Below are 27,103 nucleotides of genomic sequence, written 5' to 3'. Positions count from 1 at the left end.
CGGTATAGAAAACGTGGCAACACTGTACACAGGTGCGGTAGCCACACCACAGCCGCAGAACGCAGCGTAGTCCTACTATAAGATATTTTGGCAACAGATGACTAGGTTCAAGAAGTGTCAAACCGAACTTGAATATCTAAATGAAAATGATGAAATCTCTCTATGGTATGTGCTTTCAAACAGAATGTGACCTAGTATTATACAGTTCTTGAACCAGGCTTACATATCTGATATGGGGAAGTCTCCCTTATAAACCATTATATTATTTCTCACTTTAAACACATCATCATGCAGTTGCCTGGAAGTTCCTGGGTAATGCTATTCATAATAATTATACAATTCATCTAATGTCTGCTGCTCAGACTTATTTGGGAATTTGTTATTACTATGTCAAGATGAAAAATAAATTAGGGGTAAGATCGTATGAGCTTCTTAAATCCAGAAGTATAAAAACACAGAAAATGGAGGTTAACTCTGCCACTTAATATAAGTAAATTTTAATTCTTTCATCAGGGACTGATCACTGAAAAAATAATTAGTGCAATTCCACTATTATGCCTGTCCAAGACATCTTTGATAGCACACTCTCTACTCTGAATGCAACTACCTATGGTACTTTGGATTTATAATATACAGTGGCTATTGAAGCAACTGTAACACCCTTCATTTTATATATATATATATATATATATATATATATATATATATATATATGAATATATAAGGGGTCGTGGGCAATGGAAGAGAGGTTCACAGGACCACAGGCCATAAAATGTGTTTTTGTTGGATAACACTATTTTCATCCAATTATCACGTGGGCTCTCCTCGGATGCGAACACCTTCTGTCTTTGGAAGTGCAGTTGAAAATCCTCTCAAAAAAATTGTATTGTACATTGTACTTATGCTAGCTACTTCTTGCAATCTGGAACCCGTTTTCTGGTGTTTTTTGATCTGGCGTGAGAACACCTTACATCACACGACCCCTTATAAATATGTGTGTGTGTGTATATATCTATATCTATCTATTTGTCTATCTATCTATCTATATATATATATATACATCCATCCATCCATCATCCAATCCTACATTGCCCCATGAGGAGCATAGGAGCCCAGGGCTAGGCACATTGGTCCTGACATTTAAGATGAGAATGACAAGCTCTCATTCATCCCTGAGTGGTATTAGGTAAGCAATAAACCCCAACCACTCCCTTGATATAAACCTTCACTCAGCTCAATCTGACTGGAGCGCCATAATTACCCATTAAACCACCAGGCGTCAAAATTTGGTTATATGGTTACTCCCCAGTAAATGGTTTCCTGGTGTACAGAAAACCATTTATTATTAATATATATATATATATATATACATATATATATATATATATATATATATATATATATATATATACACACAGTATAATTCACTCTCATCTTAAATGTCAGAACCAACTTGCCTAGCCCTGGGCTCCTATGCTCCCTCATGAAGCATCACAGGATTGGATGAGATGTATGGATATATATATATATATATAGATAGATAGATAGATAGATAGAGATTAATTCATCCATCCTATCCATCCATACAGTACATACATATCTATCAATCTATCTACACTATATCTATATCTATCTATCTATCTATATATATATATATATATATATATATATATATATATATATATAGATGGATAGATATAGATAGATAGATATAGATATATATATATGGATATATAGATATACAATAAACCCTCTATAATTCGGATTAATTGGGGGGAACTCTATGTCAGATTATCCAAAAATCCAAATTATTGGAAACTCATGCTTGCCCCTATCCCCAAATCACACCCACGCTCGCTAAAGACATGGCTTTTACACAAAAACATTGAAACAGTACAGTATATTATTACTTTATATTCACAGAGTGCACATTACAATAAATAAAATAGTGTTTAAACTTTGATAATGAAGTCTTGCAACACAGTTGTAGAGTACAGTACACTTAACTGTACCAAAGGCACTGTACAGTTCTTAAAAATTACATTTATTACTACATCTTATCACTACAAAAACTGTTCAAGTCCACTTATCACTGGAACCCTTTTTGGATCTGCTTTGCTTAATTTGAATAATATCCGAATTAAAATTATTTGTCTGGTGGTCAAAAAAGACCCTAATTAACCGATTTCCGAATTATTTGGGTTCAAATTATAGGAGAGGGTATTACTGTATATATATATATATATATATATATATATATATATATATATATATGTGTGTGTGTGTGTGTACTCAGATAGATAGATAGATATAATACTGTATATTGTTATCATCAATGAACTTACAAAGAAGAACAGGGACCAACAATGAAAGCATATTGCATGGTTATCCATCAAGTTTACAATCACAATGTGCTTCACTCTGCAGGCCCAGGAGAGAACCACACAGTCATATTCCGGTTGAAAATCATCTACAGGATGAAAGTGGTCATCCTGATGTAAAACCTGAGGGGCATGGATGAAAACCCATGACTAGACAGTATAACAGTTCTTAGACACACCATTGATAATGCCACAACACCAACACACCAACAAAGAATATAGGGAAATCTAAGTTTTTAGTTTGCCTCTCAAAATTTATACAAGTTAAAAGTGAAGTGTTATAAGTATTTACCTCCCTCTATACCTAACCTTTACATTAATTTTTTTTAACAAGCTTATGGGAATTTAATACCCATACCGTCTGATGAACTCCATTACACTCACAGACATTTACATATACATAAAAAAGAAAAGTCAACTGTGTCTGGGAGATATAGATCTAATCTTTTATGTAAAAAAAAAAAAAAAATCTAATTAAAGCTGTGAATGTGTGAGGTCTAAATAACAAATTGATTAAAACTCTTAGCTACCATCACGCACAGCACTTCCTATTACTGTATACACATACAAACACATTTGCACATAGTTTATGCAATATAACATTTTATACAGAAAAAATGCTTGCACACACACTGGGGTTGGAGATGTGTAAATAATATTGTACAAGAAAAATCACAGAATAGGTAATTAGATAAAGAATTAACTAAGTGTAATGAAATATTTAAAGAAAACACTTGATATTATTGGGAGTGAGAATGGAGAAGAAAAGAGTAACAGTTACACTCTCATGGTCAGAGCAACTCATTATTTCATTCCAGCTACCACTAGATTATTAGCTATATCCAGCTGAGTGCAAGTCATAGCAGCCTAAGAGTGTTACAACAGTTACAATTTAATAAGTCCCAGTGAGACAAGAGTTCTCACCTATACTTACTGCAAAACTGAAGGTAGGTAACTCCAGCTGCACTTAATGAATCCAGTGTTAAAAAGCTATACTCCCTAACTCCCATCAGCAACAACATTCATCTCTTACCTCATACTTAAGCTTTACAAACACACAACAGTATTGGATTTTAATTCCTCTGTTGTTTATCCAAAGATACAAAAGTGAGCTGAAGGCCTTAGGAAACTTTTTTTTTTTTTCTACAGTTATTAGGAAACTTTTTTTTTTTCTACACTTATTAGTACTGTATTACAGAATTGCATTCATTATTTTTTTTTTATTTCTTGCAACTTATTGGCTAGGAAGTGGACGGAGATTCTCTGGAGTGGTGATGCAAGACACCACTTTTAACTGGATCACCTGCGTGAGCCAAAACAGAAAATGATATTGTTAAATTTACTGGTATTAGTGAAGCTATAAACAAAAATATGCTTAAAGGTATCACAGGTGATATACAGGCTGTAACTAAAATACAATATTATTAGTAAATCCGATTAACTATGACAATAGCTGAAGAAAACTTTTGCTTTTTCTCCATTAGAAGTTAAATAATTCAACAGCATGATATATGTGAATCAATAACATTTAAAAAAGGAACAGTATTCCCTTCATAAGTACTGTATGTATCAGGAAAATAATATTCTAATATATAAAATAAATATATAAATATACAAAAACATCTACTACACATTGACACTATGCTATAACAACAGTAATAAATATAAGTGCTTTGAAACAAAGGATACTGCTTTAATCCAAGGCTAAAAATACATCAACAGTTTCTTCACAATCTGACATGAATTATTACTAGTGATTATATGTTGTTGGATGATCAAAGACTTGTGAAGGGACACCAAATGTGCACGAGTGCTGAGCTTCATCCCTGCAGTGACACAATATGCCTTTGAAGGTCACATACCAGTAGGTTTGCCCTTTCAGGAGTACACAAAAAGTGCTGTATGGTATACGATGTAACAGGATTAAAGTTTACATGTTTCTAAGTTTTCAAAAATGATGCAATTATACCATTCAAACAGCATTAACTATGGTATATTTTGAAATCCTTCCTGACTTAGCACCAATGTTTAGAAACGTGAACCACTGAAAAGGTCAATACCCATTTCTATGTGTAACTGAGAACCAGAAACTCTATCAGGAGTCTAGCTCTGTTAGGCCCAAGTTCATAAAGTGATATTTATCGTATGATGCTATAAACTGGAATACATCTTTGATTCCTGATGGGTTTCTTATTCTGCTGTTATATCACTGTGATATGTGATGGAGTGTGCACAGAAACAATAACATGCCTTTTGAAACTGAAAGTCATCAGTTCCTTAAACTATCACAAATGCTAGGCAACCTTTATTTACTACTGGCTTGTTTTACAAGTGAACTGTGTTTCTGTGATTAGTTCATTCAAGCAAGTCTGTGTTTCCAAGACCTGACAATAAATCAAAACTAATCCTTGCATTTTGATTTACCTACAAAAGAATATCAGAGGACATTTTTTCATTTCAGTTCTGTATGCTAGCAGCACAAAAAACAAAGACAAATACCCCACACAAACTAACCCTTTCCAACCTGCAATAAGTCCCTTCCAGTTACCATTAAAATCCCTCCACTTAAAAACGGGACCTTGTTTGTACCCAGCAGCATCCCTAAAACCCTTCCCAGTACCTTTCATTTTCTTGCTAACAGCCCCCAAATTAATCTCTGTAGCTTCTTTCCACTCTTCCCCAACCTCTTTCCAGACCCAGTCTTTACTGCTTCTGAACCACCACAAAAACATGGACACCTGTAAGCATGGATGTCACATGTTCTCCTCCTTGTACCTCTGGATCAGAGTTCGAAGTGTGCGGTTGGGTGTCAGTGTGAGGTGTGGGAGGCGCTCATTGGTCATGGGGCTGGTGCGCTTGCCACTCGCGAGCCACGCTCCATAGCCACACGCTCGTATGTAAAACCATCTGAAATTCAGGAGTGCCTGAGTAAAACATGGCTGATAGTTTCAACCAAAACTGGAGAAACACATAAAATGGGGAACTTGGAGCTGCAGTGACTTTTACTGTATATTTAAATATATATATATATATACATCCATCCATCATCCAATATATATATATATATATATATATATATATATATATATATATATCCATCCATCCATCATCCAATATATATATATATATATATCCATCCATCCATCATCCAATATATATATATATATATATATATATGTACATCCATCCATCATCCAATCCTATGTTTGCCCCATGAGACACTAAGAGCCCGGGGCTAGGCAAGTTGGTCCTGACATTTAAGATGAGAGTGACCAGCCTCACTCATCCCTGAGTGGCACTGTGTGAGCAATAAACCCCAACCACCCTTCGGATATAAACCTTCACCAGCTAAATCCAATTGGAGTGCTGCAATTACCCACTAAACCACCAGGTACCATAATTTGGTTATATGGTTACCACCGAGCGTAGTAAATGGTTTCCTGGTGAACAGGAAACCATTTGGCTTGTCACTCAGTGTAGAGTCACCCACAGGCAGAAGGAACAGGAAAGAATGAAGAAAGGAAAGACAAAAGAGGGAGTGTAAAGTCACCTGTAGGCAGAAGGATGAGGAAAGTGTGACGTAAAGAAAGACAGAAGAGGAAGGAAGGAAAAGAGGGAGGAGAGAAAAGGGCAGACACCTAAGAGCAGCACTACATCGAGTGAGTGGATGGTGAGCACCCCCACCTACCACTTTATATATATATATATATATATATATATATATATATATATATATATCTTGTAAATCTACAAGCAAAATCAAACAAAACAACACAGCTAATAATAATAAGCTAAAAAAAGAAAAGTGGATGGCATAGAAGAGAAGAGGGGCCCGACAGCAAAGAGAAAGCTTACCTTCATGTAAAAAAAAAAAAAAAAAAAAGGCAATATAACACATGAGGTGAGGAACAAAACAAGTGGGAAATGCACCATAAAGTAATGGATAAAGGAACCATAATACATGAAAACAACAGAAGGGAGTATGCAGCATTCAGAGTCAAACCAGCACAAAGACCTGGAGCCAAGACAAAACAACTGAGAAACACAAAATACAATAATGGGTAAAGGAACAGAATACAGGTACACAGCACTGCAGGGCACAGGCAAGAAACACCAGTCAGTGTCTAGTCACCACAAGGACCTGTATCCTTGACAAAAAACTGGGAAACACACAATACAAAAATGGATAAAGGAACAGAATACAAGAAAACACCTCAATCAGAGTCTAGCCAGCACAAAGACCTGGATCTATGAGAAAACAACTGGAAAAGACATAACACAATAATGAATAAAAGAACAGATTATTAGCAGACAGCATAGCAAGAGAGATGGCACACTTTGAGTCTCACTAGCACAGAGAACTGGATTCTTGGCACAAGAGAATGGAAATGGACAATACAATAACAGATAAAAGCAACAGAATACAGGCAGACAGCACAGCAAGAAGGAGACGGTGCACTTCAGGTCTAACCAACACAGAGAACAGAGATGCTTGGCAGAACTTGAGGAAATGAAAAGAAAAAAAAAAGCATGACAGATACAGAACACTCAGGTCTAACCAGCACAGAGAACAGGATCTTTGATGAGCTCCTGGGTGATGGGGCAGAGGAATTCATCTGGAGGTGCATTGGGGGCAGTTTGGGTTTTGGCCTGAGGGTCCTGTGCTCCTGCTTTGCTCACCAGACGCAATATCTTGTTTCTGTGGCCAAGAGCATCTGTCATGGACATGAAAAGACTGAATTAAGATAAGCTTCTGTGAATGGAAATCTATAACGTAATGTGATTAATATGCACAAGGGGATGCTTTACACAAGATCCACAACCATAAAATATAGCTGTTGTTGTTGTTGCTCAACCCAGTCCATCTGACCAAGCAGAACCATCGACTGTAGGTAAAAAATTACCCTTATATGGCTGTCTCATGAGCTCTTTATAGTTGCTCCTATGATGGGTGCATGGTGCTGAGAACTTGATGTACAACAGCATGAGTAAATCCATCTTTGACAGTAAGGGGTTTGGAGTAAGCACGACAGCCTTATAAGAACTGATTATATATGAACTCCTGGATTTCTTGAATCTGATGGCAACAGCCTTCATACCTCTGATGGTGCATTCATTTATCCCAAATAAATTAGACATAAAATGGGTCTTCTCTCGACTCTCTATCAACTGTAAAATCTCGTGTTTTCTTGTCTGGCACTTTTTGGTTTTCCTTATGGTTGCAGTGGCATGACAGCATGCCTCAAGTATGGTACTGGGAAAGCATAGTGGCAAACCAATCATAACCAAAAACTGAAGAATACTGGAGCTAAGTGTGGGAAGCCACCAGACCACATACATGTTTACACATAGTACTGCCACAGGTGGATTTTCTACAATCTTTGTGAGATATACAGCAATATCTGCACTGTGGCAAGCAATCTGTAGTTACAATTACTGGTAGCAGGTTATTTCAATAATTGTTGAAACAAACAGCATTAATTTAAACCGGCACTGCAAAAGGCAGCTACTGTCAGGGTTACTGGGCAACTGCAGTTTTATGTTCATCACACATGTGAAAGTGTTGATAATGGAGGTTATCTCTCACCTAGCACAGAATTTTCCTATGATGAGGAATGTAAGTGTATAAAGCTACTTCCATAAAATTTACATAACAAACTGAATGAAAGATTACTATTAATACATATTGCAAAAGCCAATCCTCCATCAAACTAGTATCATCTTCAACACACACTCCCTAAAAGATCTCTAAAAGGATTTTGGAGGCAGTAATAAGGTAGCTACTTACTGAAAATGAAATTCAATACCTTCAATCCAAGTCTGACCTACCAACACCAACTATTACCTACCAACACCAAGTTTGTGCTCCAGTACTTCATCAGTGATGGTCAACAGTTCACGGCCATCAATAGCATGGGAGCGGAAGTTATGTGAGTACTCTGCCAGACCCTGCTCCACCAGCCACCCACACACATCTTCACTGCTCCAGTCTATAAGCTGCAGAGGAATTAGCAATATTACATTATGTAAGTACTGTATTAAATGTGTTAACCTAGTACATAGAAATATTGTTTGAGAGCCAACAGTTCACAGCCATCAACAGTATGGAAGTGAAGTTATGTGGGTGCTTTGCTAGGTCCTGCTCCACCAGCAGCCCACGTACATCGTCACTGCTCCAGTCTATAAGGTGTAGGAGAATTAGCGATATAACATCATGTAAGTCATATCACAGTACTGTATTAACCCCCAAAGACTGCAAATCTCCCACCCTGACCAGCAGCCCACGTACATCGTCACTGCTCCAGTCTATAAGGTGTAGGAGAATTAGCGATATAACATCATGTAAGTCATATCACAGTACTGTATTAACCCCCAAAGACTGCAAATCTCCCACCCTGACTCGCATTTCATGTCCAATTTCTCATCTTTCAGGAAGATAAATTCTGGTCTTATAGATTTCAAGAGCTTGAATTTACACACCTAAAAATGTATATTTCACTCTTATATGTCTTTGAGAGAAGTGAAGTCAGTGAATGTACTGTGAGGATGGATGCGGAGGATATGGAAATAATGTGAGTGCATTTAATAACTTGGGTAGTGTGATGAGTAAGGATGGAAGTTGAGAGGGTGAAGTGCTTGAAAAAGTACAAGGAAGAAAGGTTGCTGGTTCCTTGAAAGCAGTGATAAGAAACAGGGAAGTGAGCATGGAAGTGAAAAAGTTACTATATGACAGTATTGTGATACCATCTCCAACGTATGGAAGTGATGCTTGGACCTTGTTAGAGGGACAGAAGTCAAGAGTGAGAGCAGTGGAAATAAGTTATTTGAGAGGAGCCTGTGGAGTCACATGGAGAGACAGACTGACAAATGAGGAAGTGAAGAAGCGTTGTGGTGTGGATGTGACAGGAAGCGTTAGGAGAAACACACTGAGGTGTTTGGCCATGTGGAGAGGATGGAGAGTGAGAGACTGATGAGGAGAGTGTATCCCGGGGCGCACCGGGGGTGGGGGGGGCACCGGGCCTGGGCCCCCCCCTTAACTTTCTGGGTTCTATAAAAATATATATATAATTATTTTGATAACAGCAAAACATGAAAAATTGGCAAGTACAAACAAAGAGTAACACATGAGCCAGCAGCTCCCTGACTCTAAACCTGCATGTGACCTCCCTGTAATTATCAGTTTACCTGATCTCACCTCACTACGGGACCCCCCCGTCGAACATTTCTGGGTGCGCCCCTGAGTGTATCGGAGTGAGATGGAAGGGGGGAGAGGAAGGGGGAGGCCAAGGATGAGATGGGGGGTGGGAGTGGAGGAGTATCTGAGAGAGGGGGTGTGTGAGCTGTAAGCAGGGCAGTGAAATGGCGGGGGAGAGGGCAACATGAAGGAAATTTGTTTGTGGCCACCCCTTATGAGATTTTGGCATCTGGCAATAGATAGATAGGTCTAATGGTTACCGCACTATCGACCGTCAAAAATTTAAAAAGTCACCCTTAGCGTAAGAACAAAAATAGGAAAATTTTTGAAAATACATTATTTCTGCCAAATAACCATACAGAAATCAATACATTGGGGGGGGGGCATATAGACATCGGGGGTAGACATATTGTAGGGGGATACATACAGTCATTGCTTTACTTGCTGTTTACACATTATTTACAATTCCACTTGCACTATTTTACTCAACAGAAAGATCGTAGTCACTCTCTTTTCAATTGTCAGCCCTTTACCTCTTTCCACACGAGGTTTAGTAGCGGGTAAAGGTCACAGGGCCCTTTGCATGGGGGTAAAAAGTGGCTGAAGTTAGCAGGAGCAAACAGACGTACCTTCACCTTGGAAGATGACCGTGAACTGATAGGGGTGGGCCGAGGTGGCCTACCTAGGGAAATGCATTACTGCCAACGTCAGCCTCTTGACAGCTGCTAATATATAGCAGTGAAATGATTGGCAGGATATCTAGACAATACATTATAAATTAGGTAGTTCCAGGTGAATGTAAATATCACTTAGTCTTCTCCCTTCCCTCCTTATATATATTTTTAGTACAAGAATAGATTATACGGCATATTTCAAGGGGAAATAAACAGCGAAAATTAGCGAACGAATGCACGTGAGGTGTTGTCAGGTGATAATTAGCCAATTCCAGGTGTATGGCACTCTCACTTACCTTATTTCTTTTTGGTATATATTATTTGGTATAAGAATAGGGCATAGAACTTCAATGGATGAAATCAGTGGAAAATTCCAGGGAAGATTTACTTAGCGCAGCACGGCCGGGCAGGCGAGAGGAGAGGGTAATGGAGGGAAGGTAGGGAGAGGAGTCAAGAACGGGGAGAAATGGCTAAATTTTCAACAATGGATGGGAGTACAGATGAGATTAGGAGTGCTGACTAGTGTTGGACATTAGCAGTACTGATAGATGATACAAGCTACCACTTGAAAGCCCAGGGGAATTCAAAATAACACAGAATTGCAAAAGTGATGCCCCGCGGTATGATCCCTTGCTCCCAAGCATCACAAAAGTGACGCCCCGCGGTTAAGGTTAACAGTCCTGTGTCTGGTAGGTCATAATATAATACCTTCCCCCATATCTTCTTTGGCTGGCACCTTTGAGCTCTCTCATCCATATTCATGGTGTTGACACTCTTCACTCACTTATCCTTCCCCATTCACTCTACATACCCAAATAATCTACACTGCCCCATTCTCAGTACACTGTGATATAAAGCAACCCACTTTTTCACTACAAATAACTCTGTCCCTGAAAGTTGCATTGTTTATCGATCTAGCCATTCTCACCTAGGTATATTCCTGTATCCCAATGTCAATTCCTTCACTGGTCATGTTTCACTTCCATAAAACATCATATTTCTCAAACAAGCAAAACACAGTCTGCTCTATGTGGAATGTGAGATACTCTTCATTGTCAGGAGAGGTAACAGTTCCCTGAACTTCCTTCAACCACTTCCACATCGTACAACAGAGCTTCTGCCTCTGTTCCATCTCAGCACAGATCTTAACACTTACATAACAAAACTCTCCCAACAACAGAACTCCCCCAAAGACTCCGCTGATGCTTCTCCAAAATTTTTCCAAAACTGCTATACTAACCTGGCTGACCCTGCCAAAAAAAAAAAAAAAAAAAAAAAATCAATGTCTGCCACATTTGGCAGTCTGCCTCACATACTGCTACATCTCTTTGGTACTAACCCATTACATACTGACTGATGTCAGCCAGCGGGAAGGGGTTAAACAATCTCTTTGTCATTCATTTTCTAACATTCTGCCCACATATTCATACCATCTCAGTGTTTTTCGGTTCATCATATTCATCGACTCCACATCACACAGCATACTTACAGGTTCAAGATTTACGTCAGAGATGACAGAGTATGAATTTTTTTAAAAATCACTACACTTTAATCCAATGTTCAAACCACTCATTCATAAACCTGTAATCATGTAAGGCTAATAAATGCTGAAAAAAAAAAATGAAGAGAGAAGAAGCCACTCACTTTAATATTTTCCCTGAATCTCTGTGAGGGGAACCTGACCAACTTCTTGGTGCTCCCTTGCTTATGTCCTGGTACTGTTGGTTGCTGCTGCTGTTGTTGCTGTTGTTGCTGCTGCTGCTGCTTAAGAGCAGCAGTAGATGCTGCATCAATCCGCCAGACATTAACTGCTCGGTCACCGCTGCCAGCTGCCACTAATGCTCCATCATCACTTAGAGCACAGCATGTAACATACCGCTTGTGACCTTCAAGCACACCCACAGCTGTCAATCTCATCTGCAGACAATAATAGATTTACATACTGTATATCATCCTCTGATCATCATTATCATCATCATCATCATCATCATTTTCCCACTCTAAGGTGGGATGAGGTAGAGTTTAAAAAAAAAAAAAAAAAAAAAAAAAAAAAAAAAAAAGGGACAGAATGAGACACACAAAGTTTGCCTATGTGAATGAGTCACACTCCTTACAAAAATTAATAAAAACAACAACAATAATAATAATAATAAAAATAATAATAACAATAATAATAATGTAGGCTTGTACCCAAGGAGTGGTTGGGGTTTATTTACTCACATAATGCCACTCAGGGATGAGTGAGGCTGGTCACTCCTCATTTTAAATGTCAGGACCAACTTGCCTAGCCCCGGGTTCCTACGCTCCTTATGGGGTGGCACAGGATTGGATGATGGATGGATGGATAATAATAATAATATTAACAATTATAAAGTAACAAATTTTTGTGTTCTGCATATGTAACTTCAATGACTTACTTTAAATTACCAGTAAAAATTGTTATGGATGCTTAATAATGAATGAAGGATCGAAGTGATACAGGTATTGCATGTATTCATCATCATCATCGGCAGCACCCTGAAAAGGTCCATCAAATGACACGAGGCCTCTCCAGTCCTTCTCCAGATTGACCTTTCCTCACGTCTCACCTTTTGTCAACATGCTGGTTTCTCTTTCATCTTTCCACATTCACAATTCCTCGATTTCCCATCCAGTCATTATATGCTTTTTTCTTTTTCACAGCTCATTTCATTTCATTCTAAAATGCAGCAACCCCACACACTATCTCACATGCTGCATGAATTTCTTTTGGAACACTTTAAACCAACCAACCAACTGACCAACAAACACACACACACACACACACACTTCCCACCTCTGCCATACATTCATAACCGTACCTACCCAACGGCTTCTTATATTCAACACGTTTAGTCTTCCTCCTACGGCAATTCCACTCTCTTTCCAACTGCTACTCCCTTCTGTCGTTCATTACCTCTGTTTACCCATCACATGTACACTTTTAACTCTGACATAACTACAGTATACAGTGGTTCTTGACCTGGCAGTGCAAGAGAGGTCTGTTAGGAGAGAAAGGCTGCTGTCCTCAGAAGTGGTGCATCTTTTGAGAGTAGAGAAAACAGTAAGGCTGTACCTTTTATAACCTTTGTGATGCAGTTGACCATACAGCAACATTTAATTTTATGTTCTCGGAGCTAATTTTAATATGATGTGCAAAAAAAATGGGCTATATAACCATTATTATATACAGTAATTCAATTTATAATAGTGCATACACTTCATTTTGTGGTATGCTATTTTGAGGAACACCTGGTGCCAGCAAGCAAGTACAAATACTGTTCACACTTGATGATGCTACAGTCGCGGCGGACGAGTCTGAAGGTCTCATTATCGTATCCTGCCAATCTACCAGTCAACAGTGCATCTGATTTCGTTTCATATTATACACGAATATATTACACACAAATATTATTATACATGAACATATTGGGGGGACACAAGTCAAGAGTGAGAGCAGTGGAAATGAGTTATTTGAGAGGAGCCTGTGGAGTCACATGGAGAGACAGACTGACAAATGAGGATGTGAAAGAACATTTTGGTGTGGATGTGAATGTGATAGGAAGTGTTAGAGAAACGCACTGAGGTGGTTTGGCCATGTGGAGAGGATGGAGAGTGAGAGACTGATGAGGAGAATGTATCTGAGTGAGGTGGAGGGGGAGAGAGAGAGGGGAAGGCCAAGGATGAGATGGAGGGATGGAGTGGAGAGCTATATGAGGGAGGGGGGAGTGAATTGGGAGCAGGGCAGTAAAATGGAGGGGGACAGCGTGACATGGAGGCGATTTGTTTGTGGTCACCTCGTATAAGGAATTAAGGTGTCTGGCAATAGACAGACAGATAAATAGAACATATTATACACGAAATCGAACGCACTGTTGATGGGTAGGTTGCCAGGGCACGATAATGACACCTTCAGACTTGCACGCCGCGACTACAGGCGTAGAGTTACTGCAGGGATGGGGCTCACACACACATATATACAGTCAGTTTCTGCTATCTGTCAGATCGGTGTGGAATAAATCGACAGAATGATGAACCTAAAGTTAAACCCAGTTTCACAATAATGACGGCAAAATTCGTTTATACAATAACTGTGGTGGACACATATGACAAACCTGTGCATACACAGTCCCTCCTGCACTAGCCAACAGTCAACCATTTGAGCCAAAATGGTCACTCAGCATTTTCCTTTGCTGTAATTGTCTCCCTTTTGTTACATTTCATGCATGCAGGGCCACTGAAACACCACTGCTATCGCCACATAACAGTGCAGGTGCACAATGAATAGTACAGTATGAGATACAAGTGGAGTGGTAACTTTTCAGTATGTGAAATACTGCAACTTGTGAACTGGAAATCTTGTCTGGCAAAGATGCTACCCCTAGTGCTCCTGAAGGTGCTGAGAGGCAAGCCTAAATTTTTTTTTTTTTTTTTTTTTTTTTTTTTTAAGGGTTATGTGGTCCTTGGCTCCCTCCCTAACCCCACTGAACCCATGTTGTCAACCTCAACATACAATAAATTATTAGGCAATGAGTTCAATTGACAACTCCATCACATACAAAGGCATGACTGTACATGTCTTCTCACACATCTGAGGCTATTTTTTTTTTTTTTTTCACCAGTTTCCAGCAACTAATGGAATTAATTAAATTGCTGGTTCTGGCTCTTGGTTAAGCTTCCAGTCAATAATGTAAAAAACAATCAGGGTACATAATGGCTGACCTAAATACAGTACTGCACAGCGATTCTTAAGAGAGGAGGCCTTAATTTTTTTTAAATAAACAAAGAAGAATCAGAAGCTAACAGCCACCAAAGCTTTTTCTTTCCACATAAAACCCTCAAATAATATCACCAGATGGTAACCATATAATCAACTCACACCTGTTCCCTGCGTCGACAAAATGGGTTGGCAGAGAATTAGTGCCCTTCCCCATAAAACAACTACCTCAGAGTCAAATGGCCACCCATTACAGAATTACGGCATATGGCTATAGATAAACAGAGAAGATATAATATTGTACTCATTTATTTTCAAACATGTGCATGAATTCCCACCTCAGGGGTAGGGATCCTTGGATTTATTGAGCTTTTGGCTTATAGAAACCAGATCTCTCTCTCTCTCTCTCCACACACATACACACAGTAACCCCTTGGTTACAGCACAATTAGTTATAGCGGTCTTCATTATCACTGCAAGACGAAAATCTGCACTCCTGTCCTTACAGCACATTTTTTGCCCCCAAAACAATGTTATCGTGCACCTGAGCTGGTTTCTGCCGACAATGATGATGCAGTGTCTGTGGTTTCTGATTTTTATCAACATATCAAAAGATATACAGTATTTTGTTCTTTTACAAATATTACTATGATGGTCTGTCTGCTCTTTTATAATCTCAATAAACCACCAACAAAGACAAATAAAAACACACTTTTGATAAGAGTTTTGATTAAACCTTAAAAAATGAGGAATACACACTAAATACTTTTATTCATCTTCAAAAAAAAGGAAAGCCTGCCATTGGCTGATCACTGGGTCCAGGATGATCAAGTCACAGTCAGAGCCAGCAGCATCAACACCATTATTTATTGCTTTAAACCTCTTTAATATCAATGTCTTTTGTCCGCTTTATCTTTATACGGTAGGCTATGCCATTAGGAAGCATTTTGTGGTCTAGCAGGGGTAACAGAAAGTTTTTAGTAAGGAAGTTGGCGTCAGGTCAGTGTTCTGGTTAACAGATTAGGCTTACTATAATACATTAAAGGCCCATATACACAGACTTCATACACGCAGAAGCCTAGGTTAACACTTCAGTCATGCATACCGAGGAATCACTGTACACCTAACTCATTCTCTCACACACTCACCTTTCAACTTAGTCTCAATCAATCCACACATGTCCACTCTTGCACCTTCAAGCATCTGCACAATATTCATTTCCTTCACTTCATCATCTGCACTCCTTACACTCCTTGTCACCACCCTCAGCATGACCCTAGTTCAGTTCTCAGTTGTCAACTGATAATAACGGCATAGATTTTTCTTGCCATGTAAACTGAAAATGTGCATACTGGACCCGCATAGAGAGTATACTGTAATATGAGAATTTAATAATATGTACTTGGAGTTAGTAATGACCTCCAGAACAACTGTAAAAATTACCATTTTCAGAACAGCAGGGAGATCAGCAGGTTGACTGCTATGACACAGAAATTTATAATGAGTTTCTAGGAACAGATAAACATCCATCCATCAAGATGGGTTCATCATATTTCAAGAATATACACACACACATGTGATGCAAAAAATTTAATTGAAAGTGACACTGAGGATAATGTTAGAAGAGGAAAATTGCATGTGGCACAGAAAAAGAGTGAAGCAGTACATTACTAAGATAGAAGGCAGATGATCAGACATGTGGCAGATGATCAGACATGTTTGGGATAGTGAGAGAGACATATATGTCAGGCAATAGACAGATAGATAGATAGAGAGGCATATGAGAGCAAAGCACCCTGAGGTCAGTTTTGTCAGGGCCAACTTGTCAGAGGGTTTCCACAAGATCGTGAAGTATCAGAGATGATGATGATATAATCAGTGACTTTCCTTGCCTAACTTATGAGAAACCTGGCATCTGCTAAATACAGTACTTATAACTCAAGAATCCTCAGACAGGAATGAAGAGAAAAATATATGCTAGGTATAAAATGGAGGGATAAAAAGGGTGACTATTAGGTAAGAGAACAAATGAAAGATGATTATCTTATTCCTGTAAGTACAAAAACAGAAATGTACATGGGCATGTCACATCCTTCAGTGGAAAAAAAAAAAAAAAAAATGAAGATTTGCTAGGACTGAATGAAACAAGTTCATCAGCCAATAAATCAGAAAGAAGAAAGATGGGAGAAACATCAGGCTGGCATGGACTGTCCCAGGCTGCTGCTGCTGGGTTACTTTCAGTCATTATTGTATAAACATACTTCCCTTTTCATTACGGGATGAAAACTTGAACACAGGTTTCATACTGTACTAACAAAACGTTTAAAACAGTTGCTACTACATTACTAGTAAATGCATTAAAGTACTGTATGTACTATATACTTCACTCATTCTTTATTTTGTAAAGCCATGAACTAACAACCTCACACTTACAGGATCCCATAGCATCACAGTCTTGTCCCCAGAAGCCGATGCCAGAATAAGCCCATCAGCGCTGAATCGTACACACATTATTGGTCCTGAGTGGCCATACAGCGTGTGGTGTGGGGAGATAGTGGGGGTGGTATCTCCTCCCAAAATCTGGCTCTCAATTTCCACAACCCACAAATGTAGAGCTGTATCCTGCCCTCCTGATGCAAGAAGGTACTGCTTCCCCAGAGCACTTGTGTCTGAGGGAAAGTTAGAATAGTGACTGAGTAAATTATAAAGTATGTTATGTGAATTACACTGAAAATCTATAGCTGATAACACTAGTGTTAAATAAATGCTTACACATATCATGGGATTATGAAAAGAGGCATGTCACGTACTTCACATGAGCCAGACATGGTAAATAAATAACAGAACTACCAAAAAAAGGCACTGTGGTGGCTTGGCCATGTGGAGACGATGGAAAGCGAGAGACTAACGAGGAGAGTGTATCTGAGTGAGATGGAGGGGGAGGAAGAGGGAGGGTGAGGCCGAGGACAAGATGGATGGATGGAGTGGAGAGGGTATATGAGAGAGGGGGTGTTGGCTGGGGAAGGGCAGTTAAATGGCAGGGGACAGGGCGACATGGAAGTGATTTGTTTCTGGCCACCCTTTACGGGACTGAGGCATCTGGCAACAGATAGACAGATGGACATTAGCCAAACTTACTTACAGAAATGTTCACTCCAGAACTAACAAAAACTTTACAAAGAAAATTAAGAACTCTACATGCACAGGGCCAGATGGTTCAGCATCCTGCACTTGAAACATTTAGGACCACACCACATTCAGGCCCTCACAAACATTAGTGACTTTTTAAGAAGCAAACTGTAGCATTCCCAACATTGGGAAACATGGAGCAATCATCACAATACTTAATGTCAACAAAAGCCCACCATACCCTTCTTCATAAAGACCCACAACAATACTTAGTACACCATCAAAAAGAACCAAATGCTTGAATCTTAATAAAGTCACACCTCACTTTAGCCCAGCTCCTTCACAGTATAGCTTTAAACCACTACGCTCCATAAACACACTACTAACCAACTTCCCACAATATGTATCTGACAACATCAACTCAGCATGACTCGCACAATGTACACTACTTACAACAACAGTTACTCGTGGCAGCAGTAGTAGAAGAATAACTCTGGTCTGTCTACAGTAGGTGAGTACCCCCACCAATGGCAGGCAAGCAATTGCCACTGCGGGGCCATCTCATTACTTTGAACTGATGTTCCCTTATGGTAAACAATGCCTTGCCACAGCAAGGGGCAGAGATGAGAGTGGAAGTTTGGTTTTGGGGTGGATGCTGCATTTGTATATCTCCACCCAGTTAACAGGGGCATCATATTAGGCTCCACATCACTTCATTATTTGGTTATATGGTAATTACCAAGTGCTGTAAATGGTTTCCTGTGTTACAGGAATCCATTAAGCTTATCACTTAGTGTACAGCCACCTGAAGTGAAGAGAAGACCAATAAAAAGTGACAGGATGGATGGAAGAAATAGGAAGAGAGGAGGACAGACACAGAAATTTGGTTAAGATGAAGGAAGACGTAAAACAAACTCTGTGTGTGTGTGTGTGTGTGTGTGTGTGTGAGAGAGAGAGAGAGAGAGAGAGAGAGAGAGAGAGAGAGATAAATCACCCGTACAGAAACCATCAACGTATGGTTCTTACTTCCTGATGATGTAATATGACCACTGCTTCCTTGATTTGGGCGTTACACTTCAAACAGATGTGGCTGAGTTTTCTGCCTAAGAGTAGTGACAGTGTGGCTAGTTATTCAGGTTCTAGCCTGACTTTACTCCCATGTTACAGCACCTCTCAAGGTCGGTGGTTATCATCCTTCTACTACTTACTCATGTGTAACTTGTATTTCATATAAAAACAAGTCATAGTATATACAACGCATTAACTATTAAAAACTGTACCTATAAAATACAGTACATATGGTACTGATATACTATGTAACATTCACAGAACTTAGAAAACATGTCATGTATGCTACACCTATGATCCATTTCAGTTAAATCATTCAGCTACCCCTCTCTACACCCTAAGTATGTTGACACAAAGCAGAAAATGAGGTTGTCCAACAATCATTAAAAATGGTATAAATATAAAGACTCTCACTCCATCCTATTTATTAGGCATTAATGACATGCAGGGATACATGCACAGTTCTCTTTCCCTAACACAAAAGAAAAATCAGTTGTTATGAAGCATGTAAGAAAGCTGCAGTCATTAACCCCTTTTGCCCAGGGCCCAGGACATAATATTTTATTCTAATACCATATTACAGTACAGTATTTCATTCAGCTTAGGAAGACCTCTTCAGACTGTCAGGGTTAACCTGTCTTGATCAAGTACTGTATCAGCCAGTCTTCCACTGCATCACATTTATTCCTTCCTGCAAAGTAAACGAATACAATGTAAGACTAACCATCCTTGCCAATAGATGGGCTGAAGTGTAATGAGGCAACCCCAAGGTCATGAGCCTCAGGCCTCATGGCCAGGGGAGCTGAATGACCATAACGTGCATCCCATACTCGTACCTCCCCCCCACTGCTCCCAGTGGCCAAATAACTGCTGTCTGGGGTGAAACTTGCACTTGTCACCGTTGACTCATCGCCACACATTCGTCTGAAGAATGGAGAATAATGAATTTGTTTATATGCTCCAGTTGTCAGCAATGTCTAAGCAACCTTTGCATTCCTTTTTACTTTTTAGTAATCCTTACTTCTTGAAATTGGTCGGTAAAGGTACCACTTTATAATGAAAGTAAAGGAAGTCAAAGTTATTGAGCGACAGTGCATTATCTCTCTCTCATATTTTTTTATACCAAACACTGAATTTTTCATATAATTAAAAAAAAATAGAGCCAGGATTCCAGGGGCTTGAATGATGAGTGAAGGGAAGCATGGCCCATTGGATTAGGCAAATTTGGGTTGTCTGGACATTTCTACTCACCCTACCCTAGGGTGGGAAAGGAGGTCCAGATGATGATGATGATGATGATGATGATGATGATGATGAAAAAAAAAGCTTGAATAATTATACAGTAATATATATATATATATATATATATATACCTATCTACTGATATATATATATATATATCTATCTACCTATCTATTGCCAGACGCCTCAATCCCGTTTGGGGTGGCCACAAACAAATAGCCTCCACGTCGCCCTGTCCCCCGCCATTTCACTGACCTGCTCCCAACTCACACCCCCCTCTCATATACCTCTCCACCTCATCCCTCCATCTCATCCTCGGCCTCCCCCTCCACCTCACTCACATACACTCTTTGGGTGCCTTTGTTAATAACAGTATCCTGTAATTTATGGATCATTCCAACTTCTCATCATTACAGAACCCGATGAAGCTAAAACAACATAGCCACAATTGACCCCCTCTCTCCATATGGCAGAAGAAAGTATATATTTGCTTCACGGAGGAGCAGATGATAATACAAGAATATGCTCTTCCATTTACAATTTTAATGCAGAAGATCCCAGAACAGTCAGAGATCCACCAATACAAGGTGTGTGGATTGAGGTACTGCAACATGGGCCATCCACAGTACAGTGTCAGGAAAAATTATCAGACATACCAGTCACACCATTAGCCAGCAAAGAGGATAAGGAGACTGCAAGAAGGGTGAGAGTGGGCCAGCCCTTTAACAAAACACCAACAGCGAGGACATGGAGTGAGACAGTACAAAGTGACATGCAGGTGTACAGCAAAATGATCATAACAAAGGCAATCTGAAGTGAAACAACTGTTATCTAATGACAGAGGAACACATATGCCTGAGTACATGGAAGTGAGGTTGGAATGAACAACAGACAGTATAGAACCATATGACGGACTAAAAGAAAATGTTGAAAAGAAAATATGGCAAATTATGAAAAGAATAACCAGACAATGGAACAGAAGTCTTGGTCGTAGGTGGGGACACCTATCAGCCGCTCACTTTTTCTTTGTCTACCCTCATCTCTTCCTACTTTCTCCCATTCTTCCTGTCACTTTTTATTACTCTTCCATCCACTTCAGGTGGTTTTACACCAAGTGACAAGCCAAAAGGCCTCCTATAACCCACAAAGCCATTCACAACCCTGGGTGTTAACCATATAACCAAAAACAGTTCAATCCCAGTTAACTGGGAAGCTTGGGAAATTTACAGTACCTTCCCGGTTACTTATTTCTCTAAGATATCTGATTTACACCCATACCCTGGCATCTGGCAGCGTTATGTACAAGTGGGAGTGTTCAGTCAGCGAGTATGTCGGATATCAAAGCAAATTTCTCCATAGGATACTGAAGAAATGCCACAGATGCATTCCAGACTCAAACCTAAACTCTCATATACTTTACTCAATCAACAGAGGCTGAAACAGAAACACCATAGGTAATGTTATTATCCTCATAAACAATACTACTGCTAAAAAATGAACATCAAACATCACATGCTTGAGGGTAGGGTGGTGGGAGGTGTGGTGTTGAGAGATGCTTCAGGAAAACTGAAATGCAGGCAGCTGGCAGCACCCCAAGCAAGGGTGGGGGAGGGCAGGGGAACAGGGAGGGTGGGGGGACAAGGAAGGAGACAAGAAAGTCAAACAGCCCAACTCCCCCCCCCCCTTAGTCTCACACACTCACTCACTCTCACTCATTCACTCACTTGCTCACTCACTCTCACTCACTCACTCAATCACCACTCTCACTCACTCACTCACTCTCTCTCATACACACACACACACACACACACACACATGGGAGACAAGCAAGGGTGGGGGAGGGTGCGGAATGGAGAGGAAGATAACCAGGGGTGGGGAAGGGCAGGGGGACAGGAAGTGTGTCAGTGCTGAGTGTGGTGGGGGATGGAGGAGGGGCAGGGGAGGGGGGAGGAAGGATGAAGGAGGGAAGAAGAGAGGGGATTGAGGGAGGACGGGAGGACTGGGACAGCCTCATTTCAAACCTGGGGCAAGGAGGGGTGTCAGACAGGAGAGGCGACAGACATTCAAACAGTTCAGATTTTGGGAATGTTCCCCTATTTCTTGTGTTCAGTCTAGCGAAGCGCCAGCTGTCACTCTGGATAATGGGGTACGGGGTATTATCCTTATACAATGGCTATATCATTGGTGTAAATACAATACCACTCGCATCCAGGGTGACATTAACATTTTCCAATCAAAACAACCTGTTAAACACACCCTACAGAGGTAGCACACATGATTGCAGTGTCTTGCAGTGGTGCAAAATGGTAGGTCCATTTTGTTAAATATTATTCATTAAACATGGAAAAATAAACTATAGAAATAAATCTTGAGCATTTATTGGTGAACTGATGATTTGAAAAGAAGTGTTATACAGCAGAATTACCATGATTCCCCTGTTCACAGTTGTGTATACAGCCACAGTCCACCCATTTATTTCTCACCTGACTGCTGTCACTCCACCCCTGACTCGCCATTCAGCTGTTTTCCAGAAAATACAATAAACAAGTAGGAATCGCAAGCACACTAATTTTGTCAAACAAAACAAACCTTCATTCTATCAGCCAGATTTTATCTTTTCTGCCAATGCAAATGCATTCTAAGACGAATTATACATATGAGTAAATTCATCTTAGAACACATTTGCACTGGCTGAGAAGATAAAAACTAGTTCATAGAAATGAAAAGTTGTTTTGTTGGACAAAATTAATGTGCTTGCAATTCCTAAATATTTATTTTATTACCTGTAAGACAGCTGAGTGGTGAGTGAGGGGCGGTCATACGAGGAAGAAATGGTTGGGCTGCAGCCATACACACAGCTGACGTATAAGCAAGGGAGTGGTAATAATTGTTTTGTACAATATTTCTTTCCAAATCATCTATCTATCTATCTATCTATTGCAAGACGCCTCAATCCCGTATGGGGTGGCCACAAACAAATTGCCTCCACTTTGCCCTGTCCACCGCCATTTCACTGCCCTGCTCCCAACTCACACCCCCCTCTCTCATATACCTCTCCACCTCATCCCTCCATCTCATCCTGGCCTCCCCCTCCCTCTTCCCCCCTCCACCTCACTCACATACACTCTCCTCATCAGTCTCTCACCTTCCATCATCTCCACATGGCCAAACCACCTCAGTGTGTTCCTCCTAACGCTTCCTATCACATCCACATCCTTCCAACAACGTCTAAGCTTCACTTCCATACGTTAGAGTTGGTATCACAATACTGTCACGTAGTAACTTTTTCACTTCCATGCTCACTTCCCTGTTTCTTATCACTGCTTTCAAGGAACCAGAAACCTTTCTTCCTTGTTGTACCCTTTCAAGCACTTCACCCTCCAAATTTCCATCCTTACTCACCACACTACCCAAGTACTTAAACGTACTCACATTTTCCATTTCCTCACCATCCAATCTCACTGTGCATTCACTGACTTCACCTCTCTCAAAGACCATCACTTTACTCTTCCCTACATTCACTTTTAGATTCCGTTTCTTACACACTCTCCTAAACCCATCCACCAAGCCTTGCAGCTCCCCTTCGTCTTCACTCAACAACACAGTGTCATCTGCAAACAACAGTACAGGGATATTCCAAACACTACCCTCTCTCACCGGGGCCACTTCAGCATCCATTGCCCTACCTTGTACCTCTTTCATTACCCCATCCATGTACAGATTGAACAACCATGGAGATATGACACATCCCTGTTCAACCCAGCCTTCAAAGAAAAAAATTCACTCAGTTCACCATCCACACGCACTGCAACCTTAGCACCATCATACATACTCTTCACAGCTTTCAACAACTTCCCATCTACTCCATATGTTCTTAATTTCCAAATCATAAGTTCACCAATAAATGCTCAAGATTTATTTCCTTAGTTTATTTTCCACATTTTTGAACAAAATGATGAATAATATTTAACAGAATGGACTTGCCAAAGTACTGTAAGATATTGCATGCTCATGCGTAATTACAGTAGGCACACCAGGTAGAAAACTGTGCCTATACCACACATTCTCATCCAATGATGAGTATGCCTTTTTCAGTGGATTTGTTTGTCTTGCTTTTCACAAAAAATTCCTTGACCCTTGGCCCCTGCGACGTGATATTATAAATCATGGAATTTCCTCTGTTAAATTCTGTCATAAGTTTATATATAATGTTCACCTTTTTCAAGTCTTGTCCAACTTCTGTTTCATGGCAAGCACAATGCGCTTTAAGATAAGTTTGCACTTTTGACATCACGGGGTGTAGAAATCACCATCTATCACGACATAACACAACAGCAAGAGTGCCTGCCTACTGACTGGTGAACTGTGGAGGTATGGAGGGTGACCAACTTAGAGGAGAAGAATGAGGGGAAAGGAGAGCTGGGAATGGGATTAATTAGGAAACAACCTTGACCAGAAATTCCTTCATCTCACACTGCCTGACTTCATCCAGTCTCAAGTGACATGTGACCATCCCTTAAAAGGATGAGCATTCAAAGTGGTGCACACTTACATTGTTATTTATATATTTTGCCAGTCCATGAATTTTCCCAGTTGTCTGATAATCCTGTTTATCTGGATATGGATGTGTGTGTGTGTGTGTGTGTATACAGTATATAAAGATGCACTTGCTGTTATGCTTAATTTACATGCAAAACCCTAATAATACTGTGAAGATGGCATTATATTTTTGTATGCAAAACATTAGCGCACAACTCCTCTTTCTTACACAGTTCATTGCAGTTAACCAAATTATACAAACTGCCATCAAGAATAAAGAAATAAAGAGTTGGCTTAGTAAGTAAACAATATTTACAGTACAGTATCTGTGATGTGAAAGTGCAATACTGGTGAATAAATTACAAAATACTGGTGCTGTAAGTAAAAAATACATACTGTATTTACATTACAAATTTAATATGCAATTTATATAATCAAAATCAAATATGATGGGAAAGACAAGAAAAGAAGCAGTCATACTGTACCAACAGGTATACAGTTCCCATCTAATTTCTACAAAACTACATCATGAATATATAATACTACTGTATGGTGGACTAACGAACCATGCTTTCATACCTTGTACTGCCATCTAAACAAAAACAATTCCATGTTTCTTGTAACTGTGGTAAACATTTCTATATTTGGCTGACTGCTTCATGCTTTTCTTGGTGTGTAGCTATCAGTAAGGTGAATATCGGTTACTGTCACAACTCACCTTATCAGACACTCATCAGGGTTTTCCTTATGTCTGAAAAGATGTTTGTGATAATGAGAGAGCTAATTTTGAGAAAAGTCACAGGCACTTTAGAAAAACCTAGCTGATAAAGCACAATCCTATTGGGCTATGTGCCACATTAAAGATTAGGCACCCTTTATATCACATGTACAGTACAACTAATGTATAAGATAGTTCAACGAAATTTTATCCAAAAGGTGGGTTCTAGAATAAAACCCTCTATTTGACAGCCCTAGGAATGTAGGGCCTTGCAGCTAAGTTCATGCCAAGCTCTCCCCATGGCCTTGGGTGGCTAGATTCACTCAGCAGAACAAGAACTTTGATGTGAGAAACTTCAATTGGAAGGAACTTCATCTGTGTAACCTCATCCTGGAACCCTACCAAAACTTGGACTGTGTACAGTACAGTACTCTCTTGGATAGTGAATAGCACCCTCAGCTGTGTTCGTCAACCAGTATCCATTCAGTTGAGTAACAGTCAACAGGTAGGTATGGGGAAGCATGAAGGAGGGTGGGAGGACACATTCTTGGAAGGGAGTGTGCAGTGCTACATTCCTAGGACTTGTAAATACAGTAGAATTTATTCTAAAACCTGCCAATTAACAAGTCCCAGTGGAATGTAGCACATTGTAGCTGCGAACATCCATCTGCAGGAGGAGGCTCATGCAGACTCAGACAATGGATTGGTTGATGGTCATGTACAAGGTACATAAAGTAATATGGTCACTCGCAATCATCGGAATATCATTTATTTTTCTCTCCGATTTAATATTTATGAAGAAAACAGTCAATCAAAGTTGGAGAGTATCTACAGCCTGTTTATCTGGTATCCTTGGATGCATGTAATTAGAGGAATCATGGTCTCTGAAAATAAAATATCAAATTTTATTGTTGGTGAGTCTGAGATCTTAAACATGAAGATTAATGGTGAAGCAGCAACAAATCTCATCCTAAAGTTTGGATTATTTATTAACCTCTATCCTAAGCACCTTTAATTTACTTCTAAAACTGGATAAACAAGTATAGGAAATTACTGATGTTGGAAATGAGATGAAAGAGTCCAACTCCAAACCATCCCAGCAGAAAGTAGGGTGGGGTGGGGGACGATGAAATGTTATAGGCAACCCATGTCAACGAGATCCATGTCCGTGCACTACAGGGGTACGCAGCAAACGGAAAGCCCCAAGCACAAACTATTAACCCAAACGGGAGAAGGCAAAAAGAAGGAAAAGCAAACTAAACAAGAAGGTAATGGAGAGAGCAGAAAAGGAGGCCATGAGGAAATGAGCACATGTTGCAAAAAACTGCAAACGGAGGAGAAAGCACCTAGTACAACAAATTACACTCGTACCTAGGAGACTCTGTAACTTCCAAGAGAAGAGGGGATGTCTGCCAGGATAAA

At 39.8% G+C, this 27,103-nt stretch overlaps 1 protein-coding gene across 1 annotated transcript in view; it reads right to left on the bottom strand.

The window, feature by feature from the left end:
• Positions 1-5,007: 5,007 nt before the first annotated feature.
• Positions 5,008-27,103, bottom strand: part of LOC145412835 (WD repeat, SAM and U-box domain-containing protein 1-like) — a 48,991-nt gene continuing 26,895 nt past the window's right edge. Inside the window, 8 exon segments of the mRNA XM_080282626.1 lie at positions 5,008-5,256; positions 5,259-5,288; positions 6,941-7,096; positions 8,231-8,378; positions 11,895-12,167; positions 17,419-17,654; positions 19,907-20,106; positions 25,682-25,714. Coding sequence (XP_080138752.1) covers positions 5,135-5,256; positions 5,259-5,288; positions 6,941-7,096; positions 8,231-8,378; positions 11,895-12,167; positions 17,419-17,654; positions 19,907-20,106; positions 25,682-25,714 — 1,198 coding nt within the window. The 3' untranslated portion in view covers positions 5,008-5,134.

Source organism: Coenobita brevimanus, chromosome 94 (assembly GCF_032717465.1).
Source record: "Coenobita brevimanus isolate Jiangsu-jjx chromosome 94, ASM3271746v2, whole genome shotgun sequence".
NCBI classification, from domain to species: Eukaryota; Metazoa; Arthropoda; class Malacostraca; order Decapoda; family Coenobitidae; genus Coenobita; species Coenobita brevimanus.
The sequence above is the reverse complement of the archived record's forward strand: the minus strand, read 5'-3'. Positions and strand labels throughout refer to the sequence as shown.